Source organism: Symsagittifera roscoffensis, chromosome 3 (genome assembly GCF_963678635.1).
Source record: "Symsagittifera roscoffensis chromosome 3, txSymRosc1.1, whole genome shotgun sequence".
In the NCBI taxonomy this organism is placed as follows: Eukaryota; Metazoa; Xenacoelomorpha; order Acoela; family Convolutidae; genus Symsagittifera; species Symsagittifera roscoffensis.
Window position 1 is genome coordinate 11,590,838 of NC_087064.1, and position 26,657 is coordinate 11,617,494.

At 34.0% G+C, this 26,657-nt stretch overlaps 1 protein-coding gene across 9 annotated transcripts in view; it reads left to right on the top strand.

The window, feature by feature from the left end:
* Nucleotides 1–26,657, top strand: part of LOC134842475 (sodium/potassium/calcium exchanger 2-like) — an 82,086-nt gene that overhangs the window by 20,689 nt on the left and 34,740 nt on the right. For 5 of the 9 annotated variants that reach the window (XM_063858832.1, XM_063858829.1, XM_063858835.1 and 2 more), the window contains 2 exons: nt 19,801–20,816; nt 25,550–25,726. In XM_063858832.1, coding sequence (XP_063714902.1) covers nt 20,175–20,816; nt 25,550–25,726 — 819 coding nt within the window. In that variant the 5' untranslated portion in view covers nt 19,801–20,174. Of the gene's footprint in view, nt 1–6,109; nt 6,585–11,831; nt 12,068–13,093; nt 13,294–13,510; nt 13,837–16,716; nt 16,776–19,800; nt 20,817–25,549; nt 25,727–26,657 lie in introns of those variants that run through there. The other 4 variants (XM_063858830.1, XM_063858831.1, XM_063858833.1 and 1 more) reach the window with 4 other exon arrangements.

Genomic DNA, 26,657 nt, shown 5'->3' on the forward strand with positions numbered 1-26,657 from the left:
TCTGCTGTTTTTTGAGCCCCTAATAGTTTTTCTGAATAACACCCTGGGTGCCGAAATGTACTAAATATGAAGGGGACCGCTCGCCAATAAAGCAAATTTGTTTGGATTTGAACAAAACCACCAAAAAAGTTTAAAAAGACTCTTTTAGTAATTTTTGGCATATAATTTGTCTATTAAACAGAGTTTTTTTAAAAAATGGATTGTGATGAAGTTATCGGTGAGCTCAGAAAATCAATGAGGCCACCTACAAAAAGTTGCCTCCTCGAGAAAAACCTAGATCCTCTCTGTGACGAGATTTTTCAATCAGGCGTGGCTCTTTTAAAAAGGAAAACACATTTCTCTGTTAGGCACTTTTTTGAGAAGTTGACAAAAAAAAATAAAATTTTTTGGCACGCGCTCCCCTCTCAAAACTAAAAAATATTGGCGCCAAATTTAGGGTCGGCCAGTTCAAAATGGATGTCGTACAATAAATCTTGTTAACTATCCCCCCTTTTGGACCTTGTTAACTATCCCCCCCCCCCATGCATGTATTATTTTTGACAAGCATTTCTGTATGAAAAATGCATTTCGAAATTGTCAAACATTAATTGGGTTTTCATTTTCGCGCGTTCGTATTTGTAATACTCACTTTTTATTTAATACCTACATAAAAATTTTCAATTAATAATATTTTTTGAGAATTGTTTAAGCTATTGAAAATGTGGCAGCCAAAGTTGAAATTCTGAAAATCGAAATGGGGGGAATAGTTAACAAGATCCCTGAAAGGAAGACTTTTTGACCCCCCCCTTAATCCGCTAATGGTTATGAAAAATGTTTTGTGATACTCTAATAAATATCGGTTCATTCTTTGTTATGAAAGGTAAACTAGATAACTTTTAGAATTATACAGTGTTTAAAGGAAACAGCCTTGGAATTATACAGCTTTCTTTTCAGGTTTTGAGCAAAATTGATCAATTTTTGTCCAACGAAGTTTATTAGACAGGTACGACTTGTTTTACAAGTAACTTTTACTGCGAAATTTTACAAGTAACTTTTTTGCTCACATCGACTCATTACTGCAAAATTTAGAATGCGTACCGACTGGGGCATGAAAAACATATTTGGTTGTTATATTCAACAATTTAAAGCCCCTCGCTACACCATCATAAAGTTGATTCGTCAGTGAGGTGGGGCAAAAGGAAAAAGAACCCTATAAACAACCACAATAAATGATTTTGCGCATGTGGGCAAACTGATCGTTTTTTTTAACTTACTGGGCTACCGTGCAGCTATACTTCCGCGCTTTCGCCGCTTGTAATTGCAATTTAGCGCGCATTGCATCAATTATCTAAAGTTGTCCAAAATGACAGTTATCTGGTCCCCATAAGTTTACTAAACAATTTTTCGGAGATCAACCCTTCCCGCGCATAAAAGTTTTGTTCCTTTTTTGATAAGTTGGAACAAGAAGCCTGAAACAAAAAAAAGTTTTTTTGGCCAACTTTAAAGTTGTGTCAGTTTGTCTTACCATGCCATACAAAAATAAAAGTACAGTGACAGCACGTGACAAGGAAAGTGCAAATTTTTGATTTCCACGAGCAACTGAACAAATATTTTCTTCAAGTTTTTGCCGCTGTCTCTGCAACTATTTGAGAAATAAGATTGAAATTTTGACATGAAATTAGTCGAAAGGGTTAAGCTAGCCAAAAAATGAAAATTTTGTTTTGAGGCGTAATTTAGCCAGAATATCAAATTTAGTTTTAGAGGAATTATTTTTGTGGAAACTAATGTAAAGAATTCTAATTTATGAGCTCAAGTTGGTGCTTTGCGAAGTTGATAAGCTTGACTTAGTCTTTTTTCCGGCGAAAGACGTCAGATAACAGAACTGAAACAGTTACTTGATTCGGTGTCCAAAAATTATATATATTTTTTGACGACACATACTTTAAAAGTTCGCAGGAGCTTTAAAAAAATTGGACAAAATGTCGACAGAATATAACTGCTAATGAGAATTTTGTGCCTGGCTTGAAGCAGTAATTTTTCCGAAAAATTAGAAGAACAATGTAATTATAGATTTGTATTAATCCTTGACAAAATCTCCTACTTAAAATTTCGGCTGTTTAATTACGCCGGACTTAGTAGCACTTTCAATTCTATTAACTATCAAATTTTGGTGGCAAAAAAGTAATTCAAGCTCAACAACTTTCCAAAAAAACTAGTTTAAGCCCGTAAATTCGAGTTCTTTATATTATTCACAAGGATGATTCCACTGCAAGAACACTCAACAACTAACTTGATATAATGGTTAATTTACGCCTTCAAAACAACAGTTTTTCTTTTTTTTAGGCCGGTTAAACCTTTTCAATTATTTTAATCTAGCGCATGTCAAAATTTCAAAACTTATGTCTCAAATAATGCAGCAAAAACGTGAAGAAAATGCTTGTTCATTTGCTTGTTAAAATAAAAAAAAGGCAACTTCTATGTCTCGTGACGGTACCTCTTCAGTTTATCTGCCCTTCACAAGCAAAATTTAGTTTTCAAAATTATCTTTAGAGTCCTTATTCAAAGTGTAGCAATTAATTTATCAAAAACTACAGTGCTGATTTAAATTATCCGGAGAAAACGAACAAAACTTGAATTTTCAAACGCGTTTTTCTCAAATTGGGTTAAGATTAGACAAAAAATGAATAGAACAAAAGTTGCTTAGAATTTCACCAGAATTAATATGGTGCCATTTTTTCTCCGAAATTCTCAACAAAAATTTTACCCCAAAAATGGGTTATTTTGGCTTTTTTCAATTAATCAAGAATTACGCTGAAACTACTTTGTTAATTGATGAGAAAATTATATCACAGGAAGCCTCTTACGCAGTTCAAAAAAAGATTAAGAAGGGATAAATCTCCAAAAACTTGCGCAAATTGCTTAAAATTTATTTTTAAGCAAAAATTCTGGGTTTTATATAGTAAAAATCACATTTATTGACTATCAAGTGAAAACTTTTGCTCTTATACTGGTTTTTGGAGATTTAACCCTTCTTAATCTTTGTTGAGCTGCGTAAGAGCCTTCCTGTGATATAATTTTCTCATCAATTAACAAAGTAGTTTCAGCGTAATTCTTGATTAATTGAAAAAAGCCAAAATAACCCATTTTTGGAGTAAAATTTTTGTTGAGAATTTCGGAGAAAAAATGGCACCATATTAATTCTGGTGAAATTCTAAGCAACTTTTGTTATGTTCACTTTTTGTCTAATCTTAACCCAATTTGAGAAAAACGCGTTTGAAAATTCAAGTTTTGTTCGTTTTGTCCGGATAATTTAAATCAGCACTGTATAACAGTTAATCTACAACTGTCAATTTCTTCTTGCTAAACCTGTAAACACAAAACCGGCCGATTTTGGGAAATGTGCAAAACTATGTTCATTTGTTTTTATTTGCAATTTTATTGCGAGAGTAATTAAATAAAAAACCCAATTTCAAATTTGGATGTGTAACGTTTCCTACCATATTTGTTTTTTCAAATAAATGAAAAATTTTCGATCAAATTTGAACTCAAGGGCCTGAATTTTTTGCATTTTTGCAGTTTAATTTTCAAGCTAACCATTAATGACATTTATTTTTAACATAACATTTTTATATTTCAACTTCTTATTGTAAGAATTGACATCATTAATAGCTTGTGCATCGGGCCTAAATTTCAAAGTCAATATTGCGCAAAAGTGCTGCAATACGTTCGAAATCTCATTGATTTGATTTTCTTTCGTTTTAGCAGAGGATATAAAGTGTGCTGTATGATAACTTTTGGCGTTGCTTTCAACTAGAATCTCATTTATATCAAAAATCACCAAAAAATTTCAGCGGAAAAAAATGACATTTTCATGCGTTTTTTCTTTCTAGTTTTATATTGAAAAAAAAAATTAAGGAAAAAAAACTCGTGGTTTTCACAAAGATCTTTAATGCATTAGTTATTTTTCTCAGAATTTCAAAAACAAAATAAATTGCCAAAAAAAAATCTTTTTTTAGTTCACTTGAGCTCATTAACCTTTTTTCAACTTTTTGACGGGCATTTTTTTGATTTTGAACTGCTTTTGAAGTAAAACTTAACAAAATGATAAAATGTATGATAAAATGAACTATGATGAGTAATGATTTTAATTTAAACTTTCTCTATGATAGAGTAAACTTTGCGCTGTATTTTAACTTTGAAGCAACTTTTCTACCTATATTTTGATTGAATTTGGAAAATACAATCACTTAATATTTTGGGTTTTCTAAGAAAAGCATAATTTGATTGTTGTGTGGTTTAAATGAAAATAAAGAAGATAAATCAATGCAATGATTCTGATCCGAGGTATTAAAAATCAAACTAAGTATTTTTCCCTTCCAAAAAAAAAAATCAAAAATTAGGATAACTTTGAGTAAAAGAATTCTCAGGAAAAAAAACAGCATCAAAAAAACACCAGATAGCTTCTGATATCAGGGCAAATCCCGTAAAATGCTGACTACTATTAGAAAAATTAATACCGTTGTCAAAAAAATGAAATATATGAAACTTCTCAAAAAATCCATGCTAAAAATAAAATGTTATTTTTCTCATTTACCTGGAAAACTTACGTGGAATAGTTGGGATTAATTAGGATTAATATACACCTCATTTTAAGCCTGGGCAGAAATAGTTACGCGTAATAGCAACGTAGCGCGCACATGGTATTAATGATCTCAAAATGACTTTCAAAACCCCATAAATCACCAAGCATTTACCGGAGGTTATATTTCTTTTAGATTTTGTACTAAAAATGACGCTTCAAGGTACGCGGTTTGAAATTAACAGTTTTAACTTTCATTTTGCGGACACATGGCAACTCTTATTTCTATTTTTTGGGCTTCGAAATTTGCAAACTCATTTACTTTAAATCAATCAATCTTCTTGATCGGTCTCATTTACGGAGCAAGAAGCATAAGCTCAGACAGGAAGAGTGGTGTACTTGACAACTAGAAGCTAGGCAATCAGCCATCCAAGGTGACCATTTTTTCACTGAGATCTTACCAGAGCCCACTCCCCTCCCCTGTCTGACCTTCCCCGCCATAAGTAGACGCCTTTGGAGCCTTCCGTGTCTTTGTTGCGGACCGAAGAGTCAGACATTTTTGGTTGGGAGCCTGCGGTGCAGCCCACGACCACTACTGCGCCTCCACTATGCCTAATTCTTAACCCATGGTTCTCTTAGAAACCTACCAGTACAATCTTATCTCACTAAAACGAACATTTTTATAGCCTAATCAAATTTCGACCGCTTTTTCTGTTACTCCGTTTTCTCTATTTGTCGCAATTTGACCATTTTAAAAAATTTTATCAATTTTTTTGCCTCAATTCGCTTGAAATAGAAAAAGGAAGTAAACATATTGAAGTAATTTTTCCTTTTAAGTATTACAGTGGGCGGGTAGTTGGCTGATGTGTCTTGTATTTAATTACCTTAAGTGATATATTCGACCAAACGAGGCGCAACCAATTAGAAGGCGACTTCTGTATCTGTTCAGGGCCTGTATCTCAATTTGCCCAGTTTGGTCACGCATAAATAACACTACTATCCTCTTTCATACATTTCGACCCTCTAAATGTTTAAGAAGTAGATATAGAACGGAGGTCGGTCTAAGAGAAGAAAGTTCCCATAGCAGAACGGTACTAAGTGCAGAACGATGTGAATAATGCAATCGAACTGATAAGTGTTGCGAGCTTGCCAGTCCAGAGATTCGAACTCTTAACGAAAAGGCCTGACTGTTACTAAATAGTATCGGCGCAGACCGCCGTCGCTCGCAAAACGCGTCCACCGCCATGTCACTGTGCGAGACTTAGCACCAAGTGAACTATCTTCCCTCTAGTTCAACACGGGGATGTAGTTTACTGTTTTATATGTAATGTTTTCAGCCAATCAAATTTGAGTATAGTACATGCAGGCCTTACGGCGTGAATTTGCTATTTAATTATAGGATAGGGGGGAGGTTGTTGACATGGGCCGAGACTTTGCTGATGTTTTTGCGTTTGTGTTCTGCTGTTAGACCATTCGGCTCTGCCTCTCTTTAGAATAGTGTGCGATATACTTTATTACAACAGCCTCTCTCGGCTGGTATCTTTTCTTCTCCTTGCTCTCATGGAAGGTAAGGATAGGTAGCTATTGCACCACACAGACACGCGAGCTCTTCAGAATTGCTTCCAAGTCCCAATTTGTGTTTACCAACCGAAGATAATAACTCGGATCTTTCCCTATATTCAGTTTATCTACCTAAGAGCCCCAGTTTACTGCACCAATCTCCACAAGTATAGACTCCGCATGTCGAAAAGAATAAGAAAAGAATAAGGGCAAACGGAAAAGTTTGTTCACTTAGGTGTTCCATTTCAGTTGTCTAGAATCCAAATTATACACTTCGTAACTAGGTGAAAATAACTGGATATTCAATAAAATAAAACCTGCTTTTCAGGATATCCTACTAAAATAACCTACAAGCATGCAAAGTTTAAGAAGTGTTTTGACAACTTTGGCTGCTTAAACTTGATATAGTTAGTCCTGCAATTTATTTTCCGCCAAGTGTTCCTCTCCTCTGCATGGTAAAATAGCGGTAAGTTGAACTAGCTTCCATATTGAAATTTTCTTCATCTAGAACAAACAAGATTGCTCTTAAATCAGGGCCAAGTCCTGAATGTTCCGACAGAATTTTAAGGTCAATTTAAACGTTTTTTGGTTGAAAAGTTGACAAAAATATCAACAAAGGCTACTTTTCCCATATTTTAAAAAATTTATTACCACACCTTTATGTAAACTACAAGAAGCTGTATTTAGCGTGTTGTATTCTTCAATTTGAAACTCATTAACCCTCCGCTTACGCGAGTTATAAGATAGACATATATCGGTTTAGTTATCCCAAATTAGCCAAATTAGCAAGTTTCAAACCCCAATATCTTTACAACAAGCAATCACAGCTGAATTTTTTTTTAAATTTGATTTCAGGTCAAGAATATCTTTCAGATGTTGTAAAAAGATTCCGTCAAAAACGCGTAGTTATGAAGTCAAAAATTGACTTAGAAAAAAAATTGTCGTATCAAGTCAAAACTTTGAACGTTCCGAATGAAGTAGTTTAAGTTTTCAAAAAAAAAACGGATAAAATTTTCAAAAAATGATTTTTTATTTAAATTATTTTGTACGTTTTTTTTAATGAAAATCAACCTCCACACACCATGTAAAGAACAAAATTATACATTTTGAGTTTAGCTAAATATTAAATAGACCAACGAGCATCTTGGAACTTTTTCAAGAGAGATTAAATCTCCGCTTACGCGTTAATAGCAACAAACATATCGGGCATCCATTTTCATAAAGATGAAGATTATCCGGTACTCCTAAATGCGCATTGCAGACACTGTTTTTTGTTCCGACTTTGAAGCGATGAAGTAATGTTTTTCATGTAATTTTTTTTTCAGACAGATTTCTGGAATAAAATTGTAGAAAGGGGATTGGGCGGGTTTACTTTGTCCTGAAGTCGTTTTGAGCCAAAATTAATGATCGCTCAATACTTAGAGGACCATATCTACGATTCTGAAAAATATTATTCAGCACACAAAATTGTTCCGAAAGGAAATCAAGTTAATTGGTCAATTTAATGTTCCGTTTTTCAAAAAAAAGGATGAAAACATATGGACTAGTTTTTTATCAAGACCAATTTGTGAAACAAAGTTATAGAGGGGTATAGATCCTGGAGGACTAAAGGACAGTAACCCTATATACTTTTTACTCACTTTTTGTCGATTGGTTAAAGTTGCTACACCGAAAAGCAACAAGCATGGATCATGCTGAGTCACGAACATCCCAGTTTTTGATGCAGAGACGGTGACACGACCATTTAACCAGCGTTCCCCCAAAAAACTTACATAGTATTTTTATAGAAAAAAAAATATAGCAACAAAAACGATTCAATTTGTTCAACAGGAAGTCATTCTATTGAGCGGACAAAATAATTGTTTTTGTGAATTAATTTTCGAGAAAACGATAAAGTTGTAAAAAACTCATTACAATTGTAAAAAAACTCAACTAATCTTTCTTCGTGTCAATGAAACGAAGTAAAGTCACGTATTTAGATTGTTTGTGTTATCTGTTCCCAAAAAATTAAGAACATCTGTCACGCTTAAAAGTATTAGAGTAATTAACGCATTGAAGACTCTTATTTAGGTCTTGCTGATTTTTTTTTCAGGAAAAAATCTTAAATTGTACATAAAAGCTTTTATAACTACAGATAGGCATTCATACATATTGATGCATTTATGAATACCTTTAGGTATAAATGCACTTTTTGAGTTCAATTGAAATTCATCTGGTGAAAGAGACGTAAACAGCACTCTCCAAATACGAACGTGGAAAAGGCACAAAAAAACGTAAACGACTTCTAGTTTCGAACGTGGAATTTAATTTTTAGATTTCCAGTGAAAAAAAAATGTAACCTGTCAATCCAATTTCCTCAAGTTGGATTAACTTTATCAAAAAAACGACAAACATAAATCGTTCTGGATTTTCAAAGAGCTAAAAGGGCGTCTTTTTTTTTCTTTGAAGTTTGGAAGTTCAGATTTTTTCAACCAAGTCAGTGTTTTTTTTGCGAGTTGACTTTTAATTTCTTTGTAAGTCGAGTTTTATATGGATGTCGAATATCTCTTACCCATTTATTACACCGAAGACTTTAGTCAAGGTGTTATGGTATCGTGTAACGGGGTTTTTTTTTTAATGTTGTCTGTTGTCAAGTGTCGACAAATAACGTCCACAGTTATCAATTATCATGTGGGCTGGACTATATCGCGCTATGTCACGTGATTGCGTATGTTTGTTTCTTTATTTGTTCATCTTTATTTATTTAATTATCTGTTCTTCTATTTATTTAATTATGTTTAGTTTGCTTATATTTATTTATAATTTATGTATGTACATATTTATTTTTGTTTATTTTTATCACGTGTTTTGTTTATTTATTTAATTACTCTTTCTTTCATTTAGTTTTGCTTTTATTATTTCTGCGTGTGTATTTATTTAATTTATTTATTTTCATTTATTTATATTATGGGTCTGTTTGTTTGGTTATTTGTTCATATATATTTTATTGTATACATGTGTTAGTACCATTTTTAGTTCTCGAACTGTTATTCCATGATCTTTGTCAATATAGCAAAATTTTGGTGTATACATGTGTTAGTACGATTTTTAGCTCTAGAACTGTTATTCCATGATCTTTGTCAATATAGCAAAAATTTGACGTATACATGTGTTAGTACGATTTTTAGCTCTCGAACTGTTATTTCATGATCTTTGCCAATATAGCAAAATTTTGGTGTATACATGTGTTCGTACGATTTTTAGCTCACGAACTGTTATTTCAGGCTCTTTGTCAATATAGTAAAATTTTGGTGTATACATGTGTTAGTACGATTTTTAGTTCTAGAAGTGTTATTTTATGATCTTCGTTGATATATCAAAAATTTAACCTATACATGTGTTAGTACGATTTTTAGTTCTAGAACTGTTATTTCAGGCTCTTTCTCGATATAGCAAAATTTTGGTGTATACATGTATTAGTACGATTTTTTGTTCTAGAACTGTTATTCTTCAATTATTAGTTGTTCAAGTTGTTTGGTTTTTGCTTCAGTTTCTATGCCTTCGGTGTATTGCGCGTAGCGCCTATGTTTTTAACATTTAAAACCGGATGAAACATTTTATTTACTTTTCTATTATCGATTGTAATTGATAAAGATTGGCGTCGTTTTTGTTTGTTTTTCATTGATTTTGAAAATCATAACACTTTGAGGTTGATTTTTCCCTGCTGAAAAAACTAAGGTGCAATCAAATTTAAAACTTTTGGACAACTGTGATAGCTTGATTTTTAAATGAAAATGAACAAAATGAAGAGTTTGACAGATTTTTTGTTTTTTTAAAGGAGAAGTCACGACAAAAATTTGCCGCTTTTTGAAACACAAGTTTTAAAAATCCTAATTCCATTTCATTTGCTAAAAAGAAAAGATTGTAAGATAAAAGCATTTCATCATTACGAGTCCTCGGGTGTGTATTTTTTTGCAAACTGATTTCATGGTTTTGGACTTGAAAGTTGAATCCACCGAGTCCATAGTCCTTTGATCTTATTTTTGGCTGATGATTCCGTGACCGTTGGATAAAACATGGGTGGCGTGATTAGAATTGCGTCCAGCAAAATAGTCAAAACTGTGTCCTGAAAACTCATTTTAAGCACAATCATCTAACTGTAGTTTTCAGAAAATAGGAAAAATCACTACCGCTGTCAAAGTATTATGAAGGACAAAGAAATTCTTGCGTTTTGCCATTACAGATATCTAGCCTTGAGAACCAAATTTCATAGAAAAACGTACGAAAAATTACCTTGCCCGATTTCAAAATAAAATGTTTTGACACACCTCAATTATGGAGATTTTCTGAGATTGGTTTCCGCTCCTTAATACGAACTGTCTTGTTTGAATTTTCAGATTTTTTTTCGGTCAAAAGCTGGCAAAACTTGATAATTGGTAGCATGAGGGGACTATGAGAATTCAAGATTTAACCCTGATACGAGCAGACTTTTGAATGCATGCCGCGCCCTATTAAAATTTTTGAACACTCCTTCTTTTTTCGGTACTTTCTTATTTCATATTTCTTTCTCTTCCGTCTTTGCACTCATTTTTCTTCAGTTGACCCGTTCACAGGGAACGAAAATTGTTTCTTTCTTCTTTCTTTTGCGGAGAACCTTGTATTAAAATGTTGTTGTGTTATGATTATGAAAGATAGAATTCTTCTATCCGGGAGCTCAAATAAATTTTTCTTAAATTTTATGTGCGCCTTGTATGGTTCACATGCTGATTTTTCTGATTTGCCGAGCAAGTGCAAAGACGCGTTACTAGTATTTGAAAATTCCTCCGCATTTTGTTCCTTGTGTGGCTCAGTATTTTGCCATCGATGTTCTCTGTATTGCCTGTTCTGTTGTGTGATGAATTTAGATGAGAAGTTGCATGACGTATGGTGGTGGTAAAAAATAATGGTAAGAAAAGAAAGAGAAAAAAAGTGAAGTAAAACAAGGAGCTGCTGTAATATTACTGCTAATGTGTTATGGCGGGGACTGAAATTCTCAGTTCCTAGTACAGATATTCGGTTATGCCATTTAATATATTCCAAATCAGAGCTATCTTTCTCTTCTTATTCCAGAATCCACCACCGGAATCACAGTTTCCATCACGCTATCGCGCTCCCCCTTCTCTTCCATAGCATCTCTTCTCTCTTTCTATCTTTCTCTGGAGTTTAAACCTCTCTTATATCCCTGTAATCATTTCATTCGGTTTGATTTCTTTTTCTCCTTTTTCTCAGTTTGCTCTTAAAATTCTCTGTTCCATATTTCCAATATTTTCTCCGCACAGAATGCCAGCAGATAAATACTAACAAACATAATCAGATGTTTTCCAGTGTTGCACAAGCGTGCTTCAAAAATGACAAAGGGGCTTATTATTGCACGCTTGAATGTCAAATCATACCAACCTTCTTTTGAACATACACCATATGAATAAATAAAGACTCCGCGGATGAATACTAAATACTTCATTTTTTATACACATCAGCATAACACGAAATAATCTAATATACCAACCGTACCATTCCATTTATTTTTCATTGCTCTCCTTCCTCAGTTTTACCCAAAATCAGAAGAAAAAATTGGCCCAAGTCACCCAAATTGCAAAACTATATCGAAATTGATTCCACCAACCAAACTTAGCTTTGATTGCTTTGATTTTTAAACAGAGCTTTGCTCGTTCAATCAATTGGGTTGGTACGTTAAATCAGTTTGGTACGTTCAATCAATTGGGTTGGTTTCGAGTTCACTTGCGACTTTATGTCACGAGTGGTGGTCTACGAAAAGAAGGAAGCTAATTTTAAATTGTTTTATGGGACATTGAAGTAGCGCTTTGTACGTGTAATTTATAAACTTTCTCGAACAAACCTTCAGGCCAGAAGCTCAATAATACTCTGGTCTCAGCGTTCTCATTTGAATTTGCTTTTCTTACCATTTCGCAAGTAAGTACCGTTTTCTTCAAATTGTTTCAAAATTTTGGCGTAGTTTTTCAGGTAACAATTATCTATTCAACAATAGTTAGACTCCTGAAATCCCTTACAAATCAAGGGGCTGGGCAGTTGCAAATTACACATGGGGGACATAATTGGAGGCTCAACCTTAGAATTAGGCTCTTCTTTTCAACAAATCTCAATTATTAGGGGGTGTGGTCGGCAACGTTGATTTTATTACGTAATCATGCGAACCACGTTCCTTTATACATTTAATAATATCTTTCATTTAGGGTGGGAAAAGTTATGTTAATACTTTATTGTTTTTTGGTGCTAGCATTTTGTTCTTATTCTTACCATTCTGATTTCTTACCAATAAATTTATAAAGTGGGTTGGGGAACAACTACTTGGGAATATTTTCAGAAAGAGAAGTCGTTCTGCTGAAGTGCTATATAGAACAGTAGTATATAGTGATTGAGACAGGAATTACGCGCTAATCATCTGGATTTGAGGGGTTTACGGTCGCGCATTATTGCGAACGGAGGCAATAGTAAATGAAAAGACAAGACGATTATCATAATCCAGTGTGTAATAACGGTAACGGCACTGCTTGCTGGTAGTTATCATAAAACACACACCATTGCGCATTTTCTGGGCCAAATCGCAGTTCCGCAAGGTATTTTTTTGGGGCATCTAGCCGCAAAGGTTCAAGCCGACAACCTGTGGAAAAGCTGAATAATATAAAACGTAAACTGATAATTTTTAGATTTTTTGAAATATTTAATACCTTCGTTTCATTCTTTTTTAAATGTATTTTGTTATTGTAATGAATAATTAAGAAATCTCACAAATCAAATTCATAAAACTGAATTTGGGCAAAAGTTGGAAACATTGGTTATCTGAAAATACTGGAACCATCAAAAATGAACCATTCGCACACTTTTCATAAAAGGCCGTTTTGAATGCCAATGATGGGTAATTATTCTTTTGCACCTTTGTTGTTTGCTGAGTAAAATTGGGTCTAGCTTTTTCTTTTCTTTTCTTTTGTCGCATTCTTTTTCTGCCGGCCGAGTGATTGATTCGATTCTTCCTTTCAACTCGAATCTGGCTCATTTCCTTACTTGCCTATTTTATCTCGCCCAATCTCCGGGAAAATTATCTAACGAGCCAAGTTATCATGGAAACAAGTTTTAGTTGCCTCTGTAGTTTGTTGGAAACCCAACAAGAAAAACAGAAAGTTGGAACAAAGACAAAGCCGGATCCTGCGAAGCCTACTATTCCTTGAGAACAGTATAACCGAAAAAAAAAGTTTTTTTTTGTACTTTTGTGAAAATTTTCAGTAAGATATACTAGCAGGTACTTTGATGATAAGCTTAGCCCGCTGTTACATCAGTATAAACTATTCGCAGCTTCGGCTTTTTAAGCATTCGGATTGTCGTTGTTGGGTTGCCCAGCTTTCACAGCAGTAATTTCTTCCACCCGCTGACCAGTGCATATTGCTTCTGCACCATAAGCTTCATTTTACGGCTTCCTTTATCATTGCCTAACCTGTTTTACGGCCCCAAAGGTCTCGTCTTGTTTCCTCGGCCTCTACTCGCTCTCATTTGCATTTCATATCTGTGCTTCTTTTATTTCTGGCTATAGCTCCAAACTACTCAAACTGTATTAGCCCCGCTGGTCTTTTCACCTCAAGTCTTAAATTTTGGATTCTGTTTTGGTTTTGCATACTTCGCAGAACTCAACTGCGAACATTAAATTTGTAATTGGATTTAAACTCAAGGTTAGTATCACAATTTAATAAAGATTAATAAAGACATAACCACGGAAACAGTTTAGCTTTTAAAAATATAGTATTGCGCCATTTTTAGAAGTCATATTTCAACTTTTCTCGATAGTTTTCAACAATAATTTCTCAGACTTTCAAAAAAATGACAAACATTTTGTGCTCGGGGCATTTTTTTTTAAAATCCAGACTGACATTAGCCTTTTAGCTACCCTTTTTGACAATTTTTTGCAAGGAATTTTTGACGGAATTCAGATGCCCTGAGCCCAAAATTCACAAAAAATTATTTGGCCTGGAACAATTTTTTTGTAAAGCTATGAGAACTTGAAAGTTGTCAATTTAGGATAAATATTTTTCCAACTTTCCTATGTTGTAGCGTCGGCAGTGAAATATTCCATCTCGGAAAACATTCCAAATTGAAACAAGACTGCTCGTATCAGGGCGAAGCCCTCAAAGTTCCGACTGCCTTTTAAGGTTTATGGGGCAGTAATAACATTAAAAAGTTAAATGTAATAAAACAAAATGGAATTTTTTTTTTCTAAAATTTGAAATTTTTTAAATGAAAATCATCCCCCCACACGCCATATAAAGTACAAAAGGATAGATTTTGCTCCTTGTAACAAATCAATTATGGCTAATAAGCTTCTTTTAACTAATTTGAAACAATTTCTAGGACGGATTAACTCTCCGCTTACGCGTTAATAGAGCGAATTATATCACGCGTTAATTGTCCGAAAAATGATCACAGGTGAAATATCTTTTCAAATTTGAGCTCAGCACAACAATACTTTTCGAATGATATTTAAAAAATTCCGTCAAAAACGGCTTGTTGAAAAGTCGAAATTTGTCTGAAGAAAAAAACCCACCCGAGCACAAATATTTCGTTACTTTCGTATCGAAAGTCGGAACAATGAAGCTAGCTAACTAATTGGTCAAAATAGTTGGTGAATGGATGCAAATTGTATAAATTTGTACTCAACATTGAGTATGGAGTGAAGACTTTCAGCAAAGTTCTCGTTTCAAAACAAACACTGCTGCTGCAATCAGATGTTTGAATTGATACGAGCTGTCTTTTTTCCGACTTTCGAAAGAAGTGCGGATTATTTATGGTCGGGGTGGTTTTTTTGTTCAGTCAGTTTTCGACTTTTGAATTTAGCGATTCTGATGGATAGTTTTTTTTTACCATTTGATGAATATTTTATTTAAAACACTTGTATTTTTTCCCCAAGTAATTGGGTTTTGAAAAGTGGTTTTTTGGCTCAAAGTGAAAAGTGCTAATTTGGAGTTTAACTCTTATATTGCTCTCCTTATAACACATATAATTGCAAACTAAATCGTTCTTAAAAAATAAAACCAGACTGCTCGTATCAGGGCGAAGCCCTGAATGTTCCAACTGCCTTTTAAGATCTATGGAGAAGCAAGAACATGAAAAATTTAAATGTAATAAAATAAAATTAATTTTAAAAAAAAAATATTGGAGATTATTTTGTGAAAACATCCTCCCCCACACGCCATATTAAGTACAAAGTGATAGATTTTGCTCCAATTAACAAATCAATTGTGACATTTAAGCTTCCTTGATTAAATTTGGAATGATTTCTAACACGGATTAAATCTTGCTTACGCTTTAATAGCGCGAAATATATCGCGCGTTAATTGTCCCAAATTTACCAAAATGGCAATCTTTAAACTCCCGAAACTTCACGAAAATAATCACAGGTGAAATATTTTTTAATTTTAAGCGCAAGACAACAATAGTTTTCGATTGTTATTTTAAATTTCTGTCAAAAATGGCTAGTTAAAATGTCGAAATTTGTCTGAAGAAAAAAAAACCCACCCGAGCGCAAATATTCCGTTATTTTCGTTACCAAAGTCGGAGCAATGAGGCAGATCATTTGATGCAACATTAAAGTGTTTCTCTCTTATTTTATGACACGAAATATACCCTATATTCTTTATTTGAATTGTTCCCAAGATTTCAATCAAAACTGTTTATTTAGACTATAAGTGCAGTCAAAACATTCAGCATTTTGCTTTAATACACGAGCAGTCTCATTAAATTTTGGCATGAAAATTGAAACTTTAAAACAAAATTGATTCCCGCATAGACACAATTTGCATTAAGACGTAGACTGATTCAGTTAGCGAAAAAATTAGGTTTATCTTAGCAAGCTCTTCAAGCTATGAAACTAAGAAATTTTTCAGGTTGTATCATAGACGAATCGGTTAGCAATAATTAAGTTGTTTTAAGCAAAGTATTCGAGCCTCGCAACTTTGAAATAATTCAAGTTTTCTCTGGACTGACTCGGTTTGCGAAAAATTCAAGTTTTTCTAGTCAAATTGTGCAAGCTACGAAAGTTTTCAAGATGATTCATAGACGAATCGGTTTGCAAAATCTAAAGTTTCTTTAAGCAAGCTAACCAAGCCTTGAAACTTTGAAATATTTTTGTAGACCGATTTGTTACGCAAAACATTTAACAAGTCTTGTTTTATTAAAATATTAGGCTATGAAACATTTGGAATATTTCCAGTCATTTTACAAAGCGAATCGGTTCATGAAATGTTTTCCTTAATCAAGCTATTCAAGTTACAAAACTTTTGAAAGGGAATCTACAAGCTACAGATTTTTTGAAAGCGAATCGGTTGAAGAAAAGCTTAAGTTTTTCCCAGCAACCTGTTGAAGCTACGAAATTTTGAAATAATGAGGATTATTTCATACACCGAATCAGTTTGCAAAAAAAACGTTTTCTACGCAAGCTATTGTAGCTATGAAACTTCGTAATATTCCAAGTTGTTTTTATAGCTTGAAACAATTTGCTTAAAATTTGTTTTTAAGCATAGATCTTGATGTTTATAGTTGATTCTTTTCAGACTGAATAAATCTGTAACCGCATAATTTCGGACAAAAAGTGGACAGGTACTGTCTAGCCTTGAAGGTGAATCGAGTTTATCTTGCTCTGATTGATTCTTAAACGTTGCACTCAATACCCCCTTAACCATTGCGCCTTATGTCAGCCAAAACATGGCAATAACTTTTCTGTCATTTGTTTAGTATATAGAATATGCATAAAAAACTTCTAACTCGTTCATATCTGTGTGGTTTTTGTAGAATTAATGGTTTAGACTAAACGAAAACGAGAATAAATCAGATTTTTCAAAGTAACCTCTGAAAAAAGTGGACAGAAACTCTGGCCTATGTTGTTTTTCTACCAAATTTTCAGTGGCGTTTTCTTCAATTTTCCTAACATTGCTTTTGATGACAACACATATTTAAATTTATTTCCGTTGCTCAAACATTTATTTCCGTATACCATTGCAAGTCCAAGATGTACACTAAACAGGCGCTCATTTTGGTTTGTGTACGTCTCTGAAATCCAGAATCAAATCTTTAAACATGATAAAATTTTGTCGTAACGATCAAAGAAAGCGAGAGAACAAATGAAGAACAAAGAGCGCGCCCTTGCTGTGGAATTCGCTTACAATTCCTAAAATACACAGTTTGGCTTCGTGATGACTATAAATTGAGAACTTCTTTTCATACTTTGAATAAACCTACTTTTACAAAAACCGGCTATGATTGTTCTAAAAACCGGCTATTTGAAATTGATTTCAATAAATAAACTTGCAACCAAGTATTTTTCTCTAAAAAAGTGGTTTCAATCCAAGGTTTATTAACCTGGTTTTACGTTTTTCTCAGTCTTGTGAACGTTTGCTTTTCTTAAAATTGACAGATGCCTGAGATCAAAGTATGAAAGTATTGTTTTTCGAAATTTTTTATTGGTCTTAGGCACTAAACGGCCCAAAATTAGTAGTTTACATCTTGACTTGAACTAAAAACAATGCAGTTGAATCTGATTGGCTAATTAGCCAAGCAAATTCAAATAACGTGGTCCAGCATTTCAAATAAAAGTTCAAGCAGATAAAGTTATTAGCCGATATTACCGAAAAAAGAAACAGAACAATTGTTCAGAAGCTGTGTCACTGAACTTTTCTTGTCTGTTTGTGCGAAGTTTCACGTTTCGCAAATGGCTTGAATATAATTTAATTATTCGAAGAAGCTCCTCATTTTTGGATCTTTCAGCTGATTGTTCCGACTTTCGATACGAAAGTAACGGAATATTTGTGCTCGGGGTGGGTTTTTTTTTCTTCAGACAAATTTCCACTTTTTAACTAGCCATTTCTGACGGAATTTTTTTATATCATTCAAAAAGTATTGTTGTCCTGAGCTTAAATTTGAAAAGATATTTCACCTGTGATCATTTTTCGTAGAGTTATGAGGGTTTAAAGATTGCCATTTTGGCCATTTTGACCAATTTGGGACAATTAACGCGTGATATAATTCGCGCTATTAACGCGTTAGCGGAGATTTAATCCGTCTTATAAATCGTTCCAAATTGGTTGAACGAAGCTTATTTGCCATAATTGATTTGTTACAAGGAACGAAATCTCTCTTTTTATTCCGACTTTCGATACGAAAGTAACGGAATATTTGTGCTCGGGGTGGGTTTTTTTTTCTTCAGACAAATTTCGACTTTTTAACTAGCCATTTTTGACGGAATTTTTTTTTATCATTCGAAAAGTATTGTTGTCCTGAGCTCAATTTTGAAAAGATATTTCACCTGTGATCATTTTTCGTAAAGTTACGGGGGTTTAAAGATTGCCATTTTGGTCAATTTGGGACAATTAACGCGCGATATATTTCGCGCTATTAACGCGTCATCGGAGAGTTAATCCGTCTTAGAAATCGTTCCAAATTGGCTGAAAGAAGCTTATTTGCCATAATTGGTTTGTTACTAGGAGCGAAATCTATCCTTTTGTACTTTATATGGCGTATGGGGGATGGTTTTTATTTTAAAAAATTTCAAATTTCAGAAAATTTTTTTAATTTTGTTTTATATCATTGAATTTTAAAATGTTATTACTGCTCCATAAACCTTAAAAAGGCAGTCGGAACATTCAGGGCTTCGCCCTGATACGAGCAGTCTTTTTGTACTTTATATGGCGTGTGGGGGGATGATTTTCACAAAAAATTTCAAATTTTGGAAAAAATTTTCATTTTATTTTATTTCATTTATTTTTTAAATATTTTTACTGCTGCTCCATAAACCTTAAAAGGCAGTCGGAACATTCAGGGCTTCGCCCTGATACGAGCAGTCTTGTTTTCTTATCTGCTCGAAATTCTTGATTAAAATGCTTGGCCGTGTTGCTCGATTTTGATGGGCTAAAACTAGCCAATCCGATTCGACCGCATACATATCAGCTCACGATACAAAAAAATTGATTTTGGGCCATTTAGTGCATAAGACCCATTTTTAAAACTTCATCTTGCTTTTCCAAAAATGTGAAAAATGTGAATTATATTGAAAACGATCGGTTTTAAACATCATTGCTGCAGACAGTTACAACATACCACTAGATTCATTGTCATTTGAATAACGGTTTTATACTTGACTGAGCGAGGGATTCGCGATCGCAAGGGGCTTTGTTTTAGATGATACCATACCAACATATGGTGTCATAAGTTTGCTCAATTTATATTCTTGCCATTCATCTATCATCTAATCTAGCAAACAACTAAGGCATGTCTCCAATATGTTGCAAAATAATGGATACAAGGATGTATCAACTGCACAAAACATCGCTTGTGTCAACTGTTTTACCATTACAAATATAGTTGTAATTTGAAACACTTTATCTTGATCTCAAACCTTGCAACCGAATTATCCGTTTGGATAAATGCAACAGCCATCATTTGAACTTAGAGCAAAAATTCAATATTTTGATATAAAGTTTAGATACTTGTTTTAAAATTGATGACGTCGTAAAACCATGCAAGTACCGTTCAGTGTTCTACAAGTTTGCTTAACTTGTTAAACTTCATTTAAGCCTTAACTGTTTTGCGTCATTATGGCCATTATCAATTATTTTGATAAAACTAAAATGGTTGTTTCTTTGTTTTAGCGTCGAAGTCAGGAACTTTCAAACAAGACAAAAGCTAAACTGATAGCCAACATTATAAGAGTTCGAGGAGCACAAAAATCTTTACTTTTAAACACAGATACAGGATAGACCTTACGAAGAGGTCCTTGATAAATATTAGAAGAAACATTCCAAGCGAATCCTTGAACGTCACTCGATGAGATTACGTAACGCAAACGCATGATTGCGTAACATAGTACTACGTCACTAGGTGACCACAAGATACTGACGAGACGTTTTCATCGCCAAATAAATGGGAACATCGAAAAATAACTTGAGAAGTACTTAGGAAAATTATATTCGCTGCTCTGAAAATTTGATTAATTATACCGCTTGACTACTTGAGACAAAGCAAAATGCTGAAAAGTCGAAGAGGTGGATTCAAGGTGCGAAAGCGGATTCATCGAGATCCTCTGTATGTTTTCACAGTTGGGTTCATCCTGTCGTCAATATTTCTAATGATCATCACATATCTCAGACCAGACTCGCACTCTTTAAAACCTCCCGGAGGCCAGGAGACCTCAGTTCCGAATTCAAAATACACAGCAAAAGGAGACTTTTACTCTTCGCAAGCTAGCCTCCATAATTTAGATTCAGATTCTTATTATAGTGGATTTTTTAGTTTTATACCTCACTTATTAACGCAATCTCGATCTTCACGTTATGATGAAACAGACCGACAGTACTTTGAGTCGTTAAGCAGCAGTAGTTATAACTTTTTGCCGAGGCTAAACCCTCGCAATCTGTTGAGTGATTCTTCGACTACGAGTACCGATGGAGTCGAGGAGGTTAATGGCAGCTGCTCTGATGAGTCGGTTTGGGCTAAGAAGACTTACCCGCCGGAACTGGTGGAGTCATGGCCCCTCACAGCCCAAAGAGCCTTCATACCCTTCTACATTATGGGCACCCTCTATGCCTTCGTGGCCCTGGCCATTATCTGCGACGAGTTCTTCGTGGCCGCTCTCGAAGTCATTATCGAGAAGACAGAACTCTCAGAGGTCAGTTTACAATAAAGCGACAACGCTGCTTTGGACTAAATTTGAAATCACCCCCCCCCCCCGCGCTCTCCGAGGCCTTTTAGGGGGGAAGATGTGTTGACTTGATTCTGAGTTCGAGTTTTTAGCCAATCAGAGCATTTTACACGCTGCGCTTAGCAAATTTAATTCAAATTGAACACTATGGGGTTATCTTGATCCCTGCTATTCAATTCATTCCTCAATACGCCAAAAATAGAAATAATTATCACTACTAGTGTCCATCCAGCAAACATTAAAAGAATTATTTTATAGTCCCAATTACTCAAACAAAATCAAAAATACAGCACTAGTGTTTAGCACAAGGAAAAAATACGTATGGTCAATTTTCATTAAGAGAAACCAAATATCTGCCCATGACGCTTTTCCGTAGTTATGACCCCTAATCTTAAATCAGACTCGGGTTAAATTGACTTTTAATCTGATAATAAATAGTATTGATAATTTTCATGCAGATTTTTGAGGTCTCTTGTTGTCAACGTCAATGTTTTTCACCCCAGCAGTTAATTCAGATTAAATTCGCTACGAAAAGCGCTGCAAGTAAAATACTCGATTCTGATTGGTTGAAAGTTGAAAACTCCAAAATTGAACCAAGTTAACATCCTCCCTCCCTCAAACTGCTTGAGGGGGGGGGGGGATGTTAACTTGATCCAGTTTTTATCTATACGTTTTCCGTCATTCATTAAAGTAACGCGGAAATCCTAATAGAAAGCTAATTTTGAATAATTGCCCTGTTTGAAAACCAGTCGCAAAGTGAAGTCGATATTGTCTTAAATTCGCCGTCAAAAAAGTTATCAAAGTTCTCTATGAATGCTTTTGCTTTATTATTTGTTGGATCTGGATGAAAAGCTGTTCAATTTGTAAAAATTTTCTCAGTATGTAAGCTAAAGGTAGACATGGGACACGTCATTAATGTTTTTTTTATTAGGAGACTTTGTTTCATTTACATATTTTCAATAGGATGCATAAAACTCTAAACCCGCATAAAACTCTTAATCGTTCCATATAGTTCAGTAGCGTTTTTAAGGGGCGGTCGAAATACCCTCACGCTTCAAAGGCTTTATATTTATTATTTATTTACGATGCCCACGTGTGTCTGGATGATCCTTAGAATTATTTTAACAGCAACTTCGGTATCAATATTTCTTAGTTTTAAATATTTTAAAAGGTCACTCTTTTAAAATTAAAGAACCGCAATTTCTGGTCATAGTTTTCCTAATAAAGCTCAAAAACGACATTTTTTTGCGGTCAGCTGACATTCTCGACAAAATGATGTCCCTTCAATTTTTGACGAGAGCTTGCAAAATGCACTCAGTTAATGTAGAAAAGTCGATAATACTTACACTACACTGTATTCAATGAATTATAAACGTTTTTATTTGTTTGTGTAGTTTGATTTTTGTAGTTTGATTATTAGAAATGGGCTTTGGGAGCTTTTTAAGAGTTTTTTTCGGATGAAATTTTTTGGTATAAGATGGCAGTAATTGAATTCCTAGATGATAAAATTTTGAGAAAGTTCCTCCTAGACTCTTTTAGAAATTAACTAAATTAAACATAACTACTTTCAAAATTTTTCAAGTAACAGAAATAGCTTAAGTTCAAGTGCAGAACAAATAACACGTTTTGCTTAGGTTTTTGCTTATTTTTTAGCTGAGATTGTTTTTGAAATTTTCGGCATTTTAATCATTTTTTTTCAAAAGCAGCAATTTTATTTGAAAAACGAAAACAAAACAAGCCTGAAATAATGTCTGATCAGAATCAAACCAACAGAAAAACTTTGCCAATTTTCTTTCAAAATTGTAAGAAAAAATTGTTGTCTTACTCTGTCTTACCTCAGTTGCTGTCTGTCATTTTTTTGATAAACTTCTATTCTTTTAGTTTTTTTTAGTCTTAATGTGTTAAAACAGTAATTAAATATCTTTTTGTTTTTTTTTGTAGTCAATTTTTGGAAAAAAAACTTTCTTTGAATTGTTTTTTTACGTCCAGATAATACTGATACGAAAATTAGTTTTGCTTGAACATTCAAACTATAGAATTTTTTTCGAATTAGCCAAAATATGTGCTCACTTTTTTCTGTAGAAACACTGATGTGCCTCTGGAAAATTTTTTATATAATTAATCCTGATTATTGTTCTGGCTTGGCAAATGATAGCTCAAACAATTTAAGAAATATGCACGGATATGATATGATGACCTTCCAAATATGACTGGAGATCCGCGCAACCACCAAAGGCGGCGATCTGCGCAATTTCATTCAACACTGCTCTCCAGCGGGACAAACCGATGCTTTCTTTGAAACCTTAAATTTTTATGCTTTGCAAATGGAAAAATCGTTACCGGTTGCTGCGCAGGAAATATAAAGATTCGTACGACAACTGGTTCAGAAAAAATTGCAGACAAAAGCTATTCAAAGCTCATTTGCAAGTCATTTTTTGTTGTTTTATTTTCTATAGAAATTGACGATCCATAACGGAAATTTCCTCGAAGCTTTTTAACTCAAAAGAAAGCCATGGTATTGTTAGAAGACTACAAGCAGAAGGGCGACTATGGCTTTTGTTGTTTTTCCTTCCTTGCAAAACCAAGTACACAAATGAGGTTCAGATTAAATTGACGAAAATATCACCTTTCATTTCAGCCTTGATTTGCTAAATATTTTTTTAAAAAGTTTTAACTGAAAACACTTATTGGTCTACAAAAAAAGCATGTTTTTTGGTTGCTTTTGACAAAGTTACAAAGAAGAGTGAATTTTAAATAAAGAGTGGAATTGATTTGCTTCTCAACTCGACGTTGAACACTTTGTTTGCAGTTTTAAACAGTTTAAAAGTTGTTTTACGTTTATTGAGTGGTCATTAAGAACTTCTCAAATTGTCTGTTAGCGCTTATCTCAATACAAAAAACATTAACAGCTTTGAAATGATATTTGATTTTTTGAAATTCTTTTTTCAAATGGTATGTCAAGGGTTAAAATTCAAAATAAATTTTCACTCATATCATTTTTTGCTGTAATTTTGTACAAAAGGAAAATTTTTACAGCGTTTTTTTTCTGCGATAAAGAAGTTTTGTCCCTAATTTCAAATACTAATCCCGCACTGGAGCTGATAGACCAAAAATAGTTCCATTAGAATGGATGAATAATTACATTCCGAGAATTTGAAATGGATTTTACATCTATTATCTGTCATTTTTTTCAAAAACTAAATGGATTATAATCCATTCAAAATGCACTATAATGCGTTATAATGGATTATAAACTAAATAAATTTAATGCAAATTCTTTGTAAATTTAGCATTTTGTCTTTATTTTTCCCAGCCTACTTGGTTTCTAAACCTCTCAATCTACTCACATTTCTAAAATTTTTTCAGAACGGTACCCCTCACTCAATACACACCCTTTCATTCTTAATCCTGTCACTGAAAAAAAAATGTCACCGGAGGATTGTGCTGCCCCACACATTCCTCCGGTGACAATTTTTTTTCAGGGCGGACCTAGGATTTTTAAGAAAAAAAGGAAGCGATTTTCAAAAATTTTTCGAAAATTTTGGTCGCCAACTTTTGTCGCCAACTTTGTCGCCAAGGCACTATAAAAAGCCTGTTAAAATTTTGAAAAAAACGGGCAAAAAAAGCGTTTTTAAGCGTTCCTTGGAAAATGCTGAGCAAAAAAATCGCATTTTTCGGCGCGCACTTCCTCCTCAAAATTAATAAATATTGGCGCCAAAGGCACCTCTAGAAAAGTTATAAGGTCCGTCAGACAAAAGTGGAAATTTCAAATTCGTACAATGGGCGGAACCTTTGGGTAGGCAAGGGGTCGAACCCCTGAGAGGGGTGTCCGCTCTCCTAAAAAAAACCGCTGGTGTGTGTGGGTAATGTGTGTGAGGGGGAGGAGCGAGGTTCGGTTGAGCGGAAATTAGGTTTTTTTTGCTCACGTTTTCTTATTTTTGAGTCAGTTTTTTTATACCATTTTGGCCAAGCCCCAAAAACGTAAGCTGAAAACTTGAAAGTTTTGGAGATTTTTGCGGTTAAGTTTTTCGGTAAAACTTACAATAACCAAACTTTATTTTTGTCCCGACGATTGGAAATGGGTAAAAACTTTGTGTTCGGGTGTATTTTAGTTTTTTTCTTTGGCCACACAAAATGAGGAGTCAATGATAATTTGATGATCTCTCGAGTGAATAAGTAATACATAAAGATAAGTTTATGTTTGTACTTAACACTCGTAGACATATTTATTATTATTATAATAATTGGAACGGGTCGAGTAATATATCATCTGAAAGCATATTCAGTAGTGATTCGATTGATAATTATTTTTCCCTCCTTTGAAAATATTTAGTTTTAGCCAAATTTTGAACAGTAAAGTGAGCTAGTAGGTATTTTTAAAATAAACAATTTCTCTAACAAGTAAAAAATTCAGTTTTACTTCAGGAAATCTTGTTTTAAAAGCTTCATTTAGCGCGTTGTTTGTTGGCAATAAAAATTTTTTTTTAAATTACTCTGCAAACCGATTTAATCATTGCCCCAAAAAAATTAGACGTATAGAAAAAATGATTTACTGTGACCTTGAAAAAGACGAAACAAAATTTCAAATGAAAAAAAAACTGCCAATTTTGTACTGACTGAACAGAATTGTTGAAAAACAGTGGTATTTGTATTTGATTAACCTGAGCAATCAAACAACAGAATTTTGGGGGGGTGTTTAGGATGTGGCGGGGGCGACATTCATGGCCGCGGGTGGCAGTGCGCCGGAGCTGTTCACCAGTCTGATCGGAATGCTCTTCTCTAATGAGGTGGACGTGGGAATTGGAACCATCATAGGCAGTGCAGTTTTCAACGTTCTCTTCGTCATTGCAGTGTGCGCGTTCGGATCCCCCACCACCGTTAGTTCAATTCATTACAATAATTATTTATAATTACAATTATAATTATAATTATTTTCAAACCAGCAATCAAGTGTGCTTGTTAGTATTCAAAAAAATCGTTGTGAAACAAGTGAGGAATTATGTTTGCGATTAATCCTAATGTTGTGATGAACTTCTACATATTTTAAAAGAACGACGGATATATATGTTCTCTTTTCATTTTTTGATGTTTTAATTTCTATGGAAGAAGGACAAACGTCTATTTCAATCGAGGACTGAGCTCTTGTGAACTCGGCTTTTCTTATATCAATTGAAATCTGGACTGATGGGTTGTACTTTCAAAGGTTGTACTTTTTTGGTTGTCCCTAAGTTAGCCAAATAGATGTTTTCAGTGCTTGGAGGAAAACGGAGGCCAGTCTGCAAATTACATAATAACAAAATTTCGACAAAAATGAAAGTCTCCCTTCTTTAAATATCTGTATCCTGGGTATATTGAATCATGGTGAAATGAGAAAAAGAAGGACTGAAGGTGGGTTTTGAAAATTTGAACTTGTTTCGCGATAGAAATTTTACAACTCAACTTCTTAAATTAGCCAAAATTTCTGTCAGTGCTAATTGGATTCCTTTTATTCCAAGATCAAAATTCGGTTGAATGGCTCGAACAATAATGATCTCACAAAATTTTACTTGCAAACTGAAGCTAGTTAGCTGAGAAATTGGCACGATTGCAACTATAGGTATTCAGGCATATATATATTTGAAAGAATTAGACGAAGACACGTCAAACTAAAAATGACATACGCCTTGTCAAGCCAGAGGTTATAATTCAATTTTTGGGTTGCAATTCTGATCGAATCCCAACCCATTTCCAGAGACTGATATAAACTCATATAAACACACCTGGTTTCGAGATTAAACTCAACATACTTCCCAAGTGGGTTAATTCCCT